This window comes from Arachis stenosperma, chromosome 9, assembly GCF_014773155.1.
Source record: "Arachis stenosperma cultivar V10309 chromosome 9, arast.V10309.gnm1.PFL2, whole genome shotgun sequence".
Taxonomy (NCBI): domain Eukaryota; kingdom Viridiplantae; phylum Streptophyta; class Magnoliopsida; order Fabales; family Fabaceae; genus Arachis; species Arachis stenosperma.
Genome location: NC_080385.1, coordinates 124884124 through 124895928, shown reverse-complemented (window position 1 = coordinate 124895928; position 11805 = coordinate 124884124). Strand labels below are relative to the sequence as shown.

Sequence of the window (11805 nt, the reverse complement as noted above, 5' to 3'; positions counted from 1 at the left end):
CTATTTCTTAGTGGCCAGCACCTCACTTTCTTCTTGCTTTCCCTCATTATTCTGTACAATTTCATTCTCTTTTTGTCCTGCTTTGTTGCTTGTTTCTTGCTTTGAAAGGAAATTAATGAGTGTCTTGTTGGTTTTTTCCTTCCACTGCAAGTTTTCCTTGTCAACCCCCATGTAGTTTTCCTTGTCATCAATATACTGTGCTTCTGGAAAGACATTCAGAGTAATGCTTTCATCATGTACCCTTAGGGTCAACTCTCCTTGTTCAACATCTATGATGGCCCTTGTTGTGGTCAAGAATGGTCTTTCCAAGATAATAGAGTAACTTCCTTCTTCTCCTAGGTCCAGGATCACAAAGTCTGCAGAGAATATGAATGTCCCTACTTGGACCAGGAGATTTTCAATCACTCCTTTGGGAAACACCAATGATTTATCCACTAATTCCAATGACATTTGTGTAGGCTTTACTTCTTCTATACATAGCCTTCTCATCATAGAATAGGGAATTAGATTGATGCTGGCTCCTAAGTCATATAGAGCCTTATCAATGGTTAGACTACCAATGGTACAAGGCAGGAAGAAGCTCCCAGGGTCCTTGAGTTTTGGTGGGAGGCCCCTTTGAATCACAGTACTGCATTCTTCAGTGAGCATAATGGTTTCCTTCTCATGCCAACTTCTCTTTTTATTGATAAGCTCTTTCAAGAACTTTGCATATAGAGGCATCTGCTCTAATGCTTCAGCCAGGGGGATATTAATCTCCAACTTCTTGAAGACTTCAAGGAATTTGGGGAAGTGTTGATCCTTGGTCTCTTTGTTGAACCTTTGAGGGTATGGCAAGGGAGGTGTGTGAGCCTTCACTCCTTGCCTTTATTCTAGAGATGGTTCTTCCATTACTTGCTTCCCTTGCCTTGAATCGTGTGGCTGATCATTCTTCTCTTTAAGCTTCTCTAGTTCCTTCTTGTTTAGTACAGCTTCATCTTTGCTGCTGGCTTCATCTTCCTCAGTTGGCCTTTTGTCATTGCCCAAAAGCTTCTTGTCAGTTTCCTTGTCTTTCACCAAGGTTCTTTCACTCCTTAACTGAATAGCTTTGCATTCTTCTTTAGGATTTGGAATAGTATCACTTGGGAGTGAGCTTGTTGGCCTTCAATCACAGCTTGCTTGGACAATTGTTCAATTTGCCTCTTTAAGTTCCTCATTGAAGCTTGATGATTCTTGCTTGTTAGTTCCTGCTGCTTCATATCTTTTCCATTAGTATCTCTAAGTTGGAGATCTTTTGAGTATCTTGTGGTATCTGTGGCTGGTTGTGAGATTTTAAGGATGGATGATAATTGTTTTGGTTAGTGGCTGGATTATTGGATGGATAATAGTTGGCATTGGGATGATTATTTTGGGGTTTTCTGTATGAATTAGGGTTAGTGTTTTGCTGGTTATTGTTGTTTGTGTTTCTTGAGTTATTTTGGTTTGAATTTCTTTGCCATGGCTGCTGATTTTAATTGTGGTTATTGGTGCACGAAATTGTGATCACTACTTTTCACAACTCAAATAATCCCCGGTAATGAATCCAAAAACTTGGTGTTCAATACCATGGCATAAACACAACTTCGCACAACTAACCAACAAGTGCACTGGGTCGTCCAAGTAATAAACCTTACGCGAGTAAGGGTCGATCCCACGGAGATTGTTGGTATGAAGCAAGCTATAGTCACCTTGTAAATCTTAGTCAGGCAGACTCAAATGGTTATGGATGATATATGAATAAAACATAAAGATAAAGATAGAGATACTTATGTATTTCATTGGTGAGAATTTCAGATAAGCGAATGGAGATGCTTTGTCCCTTCCGTCTCTCTGCTTTCCTACTGTCTTCATCCAATCCTTCTTACTCCTTTCTATGGCAAGCTGTATGTTGGGCATCACCGTTGTCAATGGCTACAATCCCGTCCTCTCAGTGGAAATGTTCAACGCACCCTGTCACGGCATGGCTATCCAGCTGTCAGTTCTCGATCATGTCGGAATAGAATCCAGTGATTCTTTTGCGTCTGTCACTAACGCCCCACCATCGCGAGTTTAAAGCTCGTCACAGTCATTCAATCATTGAATCCTACTCAGAATACCATAGACAAGGTTTAGACCTTCCGGATTCTCTTGAATGCAGTCATCAATTCTAGCTTATACCACGAAGATTCTGGTTAAAGAATCCAAGAGATATCTACCCAATCTAAGGTAGAACGGAGGTGATTGACGGTCACACGTTCATAGGTGAGAATGATGATGAGTGTCACGGATCATCACATTCATCAAGTTGAAGAACAAGTGATATCTTGGAATAAGAACAAGCTGCATTGAATAGAAGAACAATAGTAATTGCATTAATACTCGAGGTACAGCAGAGCTCCACACCTTAATCTATGGTGTGTAGAAACTCCACCGTTGAAAATACATAAGAACAAGGTCTAGGCATGGCCGAATGGCCAGCCCCCCAATGATCTAAGATAGCATAAAACTACTCAAAGATAGCTACCAAGATATCTAAATACAATAGCAAAAGGTCCTATTTATAGGAAACTAATAGCTTAAGAATTACAAAGGTGAGTAAATGACATAAAAATCCACTTCCGGGCCCACTTGGTGTGTGCTTGGGCTGAGCATTGAAGCATTTTCCTGTAGAGACTCTTCTTGGAGTTAAACGCCAGCTTTTGTGCCAGTTTGGGCGTTTAACTCCCATTCTTGTGCCAGTTCCGGCGTTTAACGCCGGGCAGTTTTGGGCTGATTTGGAACGCCGGTTTGGGCCATCAAATCTTAGGCAAAGTATGGACTATTATACATTGCTGGAAAGCCCAGGATGTCTACTTTCCAACGCCGTTAAGAGCGCGCGAATTAAGCTTCTATAGCTTCAGAAAATTCACTTCGAGTGCAGGGAGGTCAGAATCCAACAGCATCTGCAGTACTTTTCAGTCTCTGAATCAGATTTTTGCTCAAGTCCCTCAATTTCAGCCAGAAAATACCTGAAATCACAAAAAAACACACAAACTCATAGTAAAGTCCAGAAAAGTGAATTTTAACTAAAAACTAATAAAAATATACTAAAAACTAACTAAATCCTACTAAAAATATACTAAAAACAATGCCAAAAAGCGTACAAATTATCCGCTCATCACAACACCAAACTTAAATTGTTGCTTGTCCCCAAGCAACTGAAAATCAAATAAGATAAAGAGAAGAGAATATGCAATGAATTCCAAAAGCATCTATGAAGATCAGTATTAATTAGATGAGCGGGGCTTTTAGCTTTTTGCCTCTGAGCAGTTTTGGCATCTCACTTTATCCTTTGAAATTCAGAATGATTGGCTTCTTTAGGAACTCAGAATCCAGATAGTGTTATTGATTCTCCTAGTTAAGTATGATGATTCTTGAACACAGCTACTTTATGAGTCTTGGCTGTGGCCCAAAGCACTTTGTCTTCCAGTATTACCACCGGATACATACATGCCACAGACACATAATTGGGTGAACCTTTTCAGATTGTGACTCAGCTTTGCTAGAGTCCCCAACTAGAGGTGTCCAGGGTTCTTAAGCACACTCTTCTTGCCTTGGATCACAACTTTATTTCTTTCTTTTTCTTTCTTTTTCTCTTTCTCGTTTTCCCTTTCTTTTTTCGTCTCTTTCTTTTTCTTTTTTTTTTCGCTTCTTCTTCTTTTTTTTGTATTCACTGCTTTTTCTTGCTTCAAGAATCATTTTTATGATTTTTCAGATCCTCAGTAACATGTCTCCTTTTTCATCATTCTTTCAAGAGCCAACCAATCATGAACAACAAATTCAAAAGACATATGCACTGTTTAAGCATACATTCAGAGAACAAAAGTATTGCCACCACATCAAAATAATTAATCTATTATAAAATTCAAAATTCATGCAATTCTTCTCTTTTTCAATTAAGAACATTTTTAATTTAAGAAAGGTGATGGATTCATAGGACATTCATAACTTTAAGGCATAGACACTAAGACACTAATGATCATAAGACACAAACATAGATAAACATAAGCATAAAATTCGAAAAACAGGAAAATAAAGAACAAGGAGATTAAAGAACGGGTCCACCTTAGTGATGGCGGCTTGTTCTTCCTCTTGAAGATCTTATGTAGTGCTTGAGCTCCTCAATGTCTCTTCCTTGTCTTTGTTGCTCCTCTCTCATGATTCTTTGATCTTCTCTAATTTCATGGAGGAGGATGGAATGTTCTTGGTGCTCCACCCTTAGTTGTCCCATGTTGGAACTCAATTCTCCTAGGGAGGTGTTGATTTGCTCCCAATAGTTTTGTGGAGGAAAGTGCATCCCTTGAGGTATCTCAGGGATTTCATGATGAGTGGGATCTCTTGTTTGCTCCATCCTTTTCTTAGTGATGGGCTTGTCCTCATCAATGAGGATGTCTCCTTCTATGTCCACTCCAACGGAATAACAGAGGTGACAAATGAGATGAGGAAAGGCTAACCTTGCCAAGGTAGAGGACTTGTCCGCCACCTTATAGAGTTCTTGGGCTATAACCTCATGAACTTCTACTTCTTCTCCAATCATGATGCTATGGATCATGATGGCCCGGTCTAGAGTAACTTCAGACCGGTTGCTAGTGGGAATGATTGAGCGTTGGATAAACTCCAACCATCCTCTAGCCATGGGCTTGAGGTCATGCCTTCTCAATTGAACCGGCTTCCCTCTTGAATCTCTCTTCCATTGGGCGCCCTCTTCACAAATGTCAGTGAGGACTTGGTCCAACCTTTGATCAAATTTGACCCTTCTAGTGTAAGGATGTTCATCTCCTTGCATCATGGGCAAGTTAAATGCCAACCTTACATTTTCCGGACTAAAATCTAAGTATTTCCCTCGAACCATTATAAGCCAATTCTTTGGGTCCGGGTTCACACTTTGATCATGGTTCTTGGTGATCCATGCATTGGCATAGAACTCTTGAACCATTAAGATTCCGACTTGTTGAATGGGGTTGGTAAGAACTTCCCAACCTCTTCTTTAGATCTCATGTCGGATCTCCAGATATTCACTCTTTTTGAGTTTGAAAGGGACCTCAGGGATCACCTTCTTCAAGGCCACAACTTCATAGAAGTGGTCTTGATGCACCCTTGAGATAAATCTCTCCATCTCCCATGACTCAGAGGTGGAAGCTTTTGCCTTCCCTTTCTTCTTTCTAGAGGTTTCTCCGGCCTTGGATGCCATAAATGGTTATGGAAAAATAAAAAGCAATGCTTTTACCACACCAAACTTAAAAGGTTTGCTCGTCCTCGAGCAAAAGAAGAAAGAAGAGAGTAGAAGAAGAAGAAATGGAGGAGATGGAGGTGGCTTTGTGATTCGGCCAAAAGGGGGAGAAGTAGTGTTTAGGGTGTGTGAAAATGAAGGAGTGAAGATGGGTTTATATAGGGGTGAAGAGAGGGGTAGGGTTCGGCCATTATGGGTGGGTTTGGGTGGGAAAGTGGATTGAATTTTGAATGGTGAGGTAGGTGGGGTTTTATGAAGGATGGATGTGAGTGGTGAAGAGAAAGATGGGATTTGATAGGTGAGGGGTTTTTGGGGAAGAGTGGTTGAGGTGATTGGTGAATGGGTGAAGAAGAGAGAGGGTGGTGGGGTAGGTGGGGATCCTGTGGGGTCCACAGATCCTGAGGTGTCAAGGAAAAGTCATCCTTGCACCAAATGGCGAGCAAAATTGCTCTATGTGCCAATTCTGGCGTTAAACGCCGGGCTGGTGCCCATTTCTGGCGTTTAACGCCAACTTCTTGCCCTTTCCTGGCGTTTAACGCCAATCTAGTGCCCCTTTCTGGCGTTAAACGCCCAGAATGGTGCCAGACTGGGCGTTAAACGCCCATTTGCTAGCTTCACTGGCGTTTAAACGCCAGCAAGTTCTCCTCTAGGGTGTGCTATTTTTCTTTCTGTTTTTCATTCTGTTTTTGCTTTTTCAATTGATTTTGTGGCTTCTCATGATCATCAACCTACAGAAAACATAAAATGACAAAGGAAAATAGATTAAATATAACATTGGGTTGCCTCCCAACAAGTGCTTCTTTAATGTCAGTAGCTTGACAGAGGGCTCTCATGGAGCCTCACAGATACTCAGAGCAATGTTGGAACCTCCCAACACCAAACTTAGAGTTTGAATGTGGGGGTTCAACACCAAACTTAGAGTTTGGTTGTGGCCTCCCAACACCAAACTTAGAGTTTGACTGTGGGGGCTCTGTTTGACTCTATTTTGAGAGAAGCTCTTCATGCTTCCTCTCCATGGTGACAGAGGGATATCCTTGAGCCTTAAACACGAAGGATTCTTCATTCACTTGAATGATCAATTCCCCTCTGTCAACATCAATCACAGCCTTTGCTGTGGCTAGGAAGGGTCTGCCAAGGATGATGGATTCATCCATGCACTTCCCAGTCTCTAGGACTATGAAATCAGCAGGGATGTAATGGTCTTCAATCTTCACCAAAACATCCTCTACAAGTCCATAAGCTTGTTTCTTTGAATTGTCTGCCATCTCTAGTGAGATTCTTGCAGCTTGTACCTCAAAGATCCCTAGCTTCTCCATTACAGAGAGAGGCATGAGGTTTACACTTGACCCTAGGTCACACAGAGCCTTCTTGAAGGTCATGGTGCCTATGGTGCAAGGTATTGAAAACTTCCCAGGATCTTGTCTCTTTTGAGGTAATTTCTGCCTAGACAAGTCATCCAGTTCTTTGGTGAGCAAAGGGGGTTCATCCTCCCAAGTCTCATTACCAAATAACTTGTCATTTAGCTTCATGATTGCTCCAAGGTATTTAGCAACTTGCTCTTCAGTGACATACTCATCCTCTTCAGAGGAAGAATACTCATCAGAGCTCATGAATGACAGAAGTAAATCTAATGGAATCTCTATGGTCTAATTTTGAGCCTCAGATTCCCATGGTTCCTCATTAGGGAACTCATTGGAGGCCAGTGGACGCTCATTGAGGTCTTCCTCAGTGGCGTTCACTGCCCCTTCCTCCTCTCCAAATTCGGCCATGTAGATGGCCTTGCACTCTCCTTTTGGATTTTCTTCTGTATTGCTTGGAAGAGTACTAGGAGGGAGTTCAGTAATTTTCTTGCTCAGCTGTCCCACTTGTGCCTCCAAATTCCTAATGGAGGACCTTGTTTCAGTCATGAAACTTTGAGTGGTTTTGATTAGATCAGAGACCATGGTTGCTAAGTCAGAGTGGCTCTGCTTAGAATTCTTTGTCTGTTGCTGAGAAGATGATGGAAAAGGCTTGCCATTGCTAAACCTATTTCTTCCACCATTATTGTTGTTGAAACCTTGTTAAGGTCTCTGTTGATCCTTCCATGAGAGATTTGGGTGATTTCTCCATGAAGAATTATAGGTGTTTCCATAGGGTTCTCCCAGGTAATTCACCTCTTCCATTGAAGGGTTCTCAGGATCATAAGCTTCTTCTTCAGATGAAGCATCCTTAGTACTGCTTGGTGCATTTTGCATTCCAGACAGACTTTGAGAAATAAAATTGACTTGCTGAGTCAATATTTTGTTTTGAGCCAATATGGCATTCAGAGTATCAATCTCAAGAACTCCTTTCTTCTGATTTGTCCCATTGTTCACAGGATTCCTTTCAGAAGTGTACATGAATTGGTTATTTGCAACCATTTCAATTAGTTCTTGAGCTTCTGTAGGCGTCTTCTTCAGATGAAAAGATCCTCCAGCAGAGCTATCCAAAGACATCTTGGATAGTTCAGAGAGTCCATCATAGAAAATACCTATGATGCTCCATTCAGAAAGCATGTCAGAAGGACATTTTCTGATCAATTGTTTGTATCTTTTCCAAACTTCATAGAGGGATTCTCCTTCTTTCTGTCTGAAGGTTTGGACTTCCACTCTAAGCTTACTCAATTTTTGAGGTGGAAAGAACTTTGCCAAGAAGGCATTGACTAGCTTTTCCCAAGAGTTCAGGCTGTCTTTAGGTTGTAAGTCCAACCATATTCTAGCTCTGTCTCTTACAGCAAAAGGGAATAGCATAAGTCTGTAGACCTCAGGGTCAACCCCATTAGTCTTAACAGTGTCACAGATTTGCAAGAACTCAGCTAAAAACTGATGAGGATCTTCCAACGGAAGTCCATGGAACTTGCAATTCTGTTGCATTAGAGAAACTAATTGAGGCTTAAGCTCAAAGTTGTTTGCTCCAATGGCAGGGATAGAGATGCTTCTCCCATAGAAGTCGGGAGTAAGTGCAGTAAAGTCACCCAGCACCTTCCTTGCATTGTTGGCATTGTTGTTGTTTTCGGCTGCCATGGGTTCTTCTTCTTTGAAGATTTCTGTTAGGTCCTCTACAGAGAGTTGTGCTTTAGCTTCTCTTAGCTTTTGCTTCAAGGTCCTTTCAGGTTCAGGGTCAGCCTCAACAAGAATGCTTTTGTCTTTGCTCCTGCTCATATGAAAGAGAAGAGAACAAGAAAATGTGGAATCCTCTATGTCACAGTATAGAGATTCCTTGAGGTGTCAGAGGAACAGAAAAATAGAAGGAAGAGGTAGAAGAATTCGAACTTAGTGAGATAGAGTTCGAATTGTGCATTGAGGAGGAGTGGTATTCCATAAATAGAAGGATGTGAGAAGAGGGGAAGAGATTTTTCGAAAATTAATTAAAAAGATTTTAAAAACATTTTGAAAAAGATTTTGAAGAGGAAATGATTGAAAACTTTTTTTGAAAAAGATGTGATTTAAAAAGATATGATTGAAAAAATATGATTTAAAAAACAATTTAAAAAGATTTGATTCTAAAAATTAATGACTTGCCTAACAAGAAAAGATATGATTCAAACATTAAACCTTTCTCAATAGAAAAGGCAACATACTTGAAATGTTGAATCAAATCATTAATTGATAGCAAGTATTTTTGAAAAAGGAAAGAAATTGATTTTGAAAAAGATTTGATTGAAAATATATGATTTGAAAAAGATTTGATTTTGAAAAACTTTGAAAACTTGAAAAAAATTGCATTAAAAACAAAATCTTCCCTCTTGTGCCATCCTGGCGTTAAACGCCCAGAATGGTATCCATTCTGGCGTTTAACGCCAGCATTTTGGGCGTTAAATGCCCAGCCAGGTATCCTGGCTGGCGTTTAAACGCCAGTTTTTCCTTCTTCACTGGGCGTTTTGAACGCCCAGCTTTTTCTGTATAATTCCTCTGCTGTATGTACTGAATCTTCAGTTCCCTGTATTATTGACTTGAAAATAGAACCAAGATCAAATAAACAATGCATACAAGACACCAAACTTAAAATGAGACTCTAGAATCAACAAGAAACATAAAGTATTTTTTGGTTTTTATGATTTTGTAATTTTTTGGTTTTTTCGAAAATTAAGTGGAAAAGAAAATAAAGGTATCAAAATTCTTAATGAGAATTCCAGGAATCATGCAATGTTAGTCTAAAGCTTTAGTCTAAAGGAATTAGACATGGATAGCCAAGCTTCAGCAGGACATTGCATTCAAGAGCTAAATTGATGAGAATCAATCAGCTTTGGTGATGATAAGATCATCACCTTGAAACACTAGAATTCATTTTTAAGAACTCTGAAAAATACCTAATCTAAGCAACAAGATGAACCGTCAGTTGTCCATACTCGAAACAATCCCCGGCAACGGCGCCAAAAACTTGGTGCACGAAATTGTGATCACTACTTTTCACAACTCAAATAATCCCCGGTAATGAATCCAAAAACTTGGTGTTCAATACCATGGCATAAACACAACTTCGCACAACTAACCAGCAAGTGCACTGGGTCGTCCAAGTAATAAACCTTACGCGAGTAAGGGTCGATCCCATGGAGATTGTTGGTATGAAGCAAGCTATGGTCACCTTGTAAATCTTAGTCAGGCAGACTCAAATGGTTATGGATGATATATGAATAAAACATAAAGATAAAGATAGAGATACTTATGTATTTCATTGGTGAGAATTTCAGATAAGCGAATGGAGATGCTTTGTCCCTTCCGTCTCTCTGCTTTCCTACTGTCTTCATCCAATCCTTCTTACTCCTTTCCATGGCAAGCTGTATGTTGGGCATCACCGTTGTCAATGGCTACAGTCCCGTCCTCTCAGTGGAATTGTTCAACGTACCCTGTCACGGCACGGCTATCCAGCTGTCGGTTCTCGATCATGTCGGAATAGAATCCAGTGATTCTTTTGCGTCTGTCACTAACGCCCCACAATCGCGAGTTTGAAGCTCGTCACAGTCATTCAATCATTGAATCCTACTCAGAATACCACAGACAAGGTTTAGACCTTCCGGATTCTCTTGAATGCAGTCATCAATTATAGCTTATACCACGAAGATTCTGGTTAAAGAATCCAAGAGATATCTACCCAATCTAAGGTAGAACGGAGGTGATTGACGGTCACACGTTCATAGGTGAGAATGATGATGAGTGTCACGGATCATCACATTCATCAAGTTGAAGAACAAGTGATATCTTGGAATAAGAACAAGCTGAATTGAATAGAAGAACAATAGTAATTGCATTAATACTCGAGGTACAGCATAACTCCACACCTTAATCTATGGTGTGTAGAAACTCCACCGTTGAAAATACATAAGAACAAGGTCTAGGCATGGCAGAATGGCCAGCCTCCCAATGATCTAAGATAGCATAAAACTACTCAAAGATAGCTACCAAGATATCTAAATACAATAGCAAAAGGTCCTATTTGTAGGGAACTAATAGCTTAAGAATTACAAAGGTGAGTAAATGACATAAAAATCCACTTCCGGACCCACTTGGTGTGTGCTTGGGCTGAGCATTGAAGCATTTTCGTGTAGAGACTCTTCTTGGAGTAAACGCTAGCTTTTGTGCCAGTTTGGGCGTTTAACTCCCATTCTTGTGCCAGTTCCGGCGTTTAACGCCGGGCAGTTTTGGGCTGATTTGGAACGCCGGTTTGGGCCATCAAATCTTAGGCAAAGTATGGACTATTATACATTGCTGGAAAGCCCAGGATGTCTACTTTCCAACGCCGTTGAGAGCGCGCGAATTAGGCTTCTGTAGCTCCAGAAAATCCACTTCGAGTGCAGGGAGGTCAGAATCCAACAGCATCTGCAGTCCTTTTCAGTCTCTGAATCAGATTTTTGCTCAAGTCCCTCAATTTCAGCTAGAAAATACCTGAAATTACAGAAAAACACACAAACTCATAGTAAAGTCCAGAAAAGTGAATTTTAACTAAAAACTAATAAAAATATACTAAAAACTAACTAAATCCTACTAAAAACATACTAAAACAATGCCAAAAAGCGTACAAATTATCTGCTCATCAGTTATCTCCCCATCTGAGATTTGGGTGGTTCTTCCAGGAGGGGTTATAGGTGTCACCATAAACTTCATTTGATCCAGAACCCTGGTTGTGCACATATTGAACTTGTTCCAGCTGCTGATTCTCTTGGTTTTCTTCATTTGATCCCCACCCAGTTGGTGGTTGATTGGTGACATTCACTGATGCAACTTGTAAACTGTCAATTCTCTTAGCCATTTGCTTAAATTGTTGCTGGATTTGCTGCTGCATCACCTTGTGTTGAGCTAGGATAGTGTCCACACCTTCCAACTCCAGGACTCCTTTCCTTTGGGTTGGTTGGCATTGCCTTTAATGAGCAAAGAAATATTGATTGTTTGCCACCATATCAATGAAATTTTGGGCCTCCTCTGCTGTCTTCATCAATTGCAAAGAACCTCTTGCAGAGTGATCTAGTGCTTCTTGAGCTTTCAAGGTCAAGCCTTCATAGAAATTCTGAAGTATATCCCATTCATTGA

At 40.5% G+C, this 11805-nt stretch overlaps 1 protein-coding gene across 1 annotated transcript; it reads right to left on the bottom strand.

Moving 5' to 3' along the window:
- LOC130949905 (uncharacterized) lies at window positions 1–11527 on the bottom strand. The gene is made up of 3 exons (XM_057878506.1): window positions 11378–11527; window positions 905–1074; window positions 1–817 (listed from the first exon to the last, which is right to left on the bottom strand). The coding sequence occupies exons 1-3, from the start codon at window positions 11525–11527 to the stop codon at window positions 1–3; spliced, it is 1137 nt and encodes a 378-aa protein (XP_057734489.1).
- Between the last annotated feature and the right edge of the window lie 278 nt (window positions 11528–11805).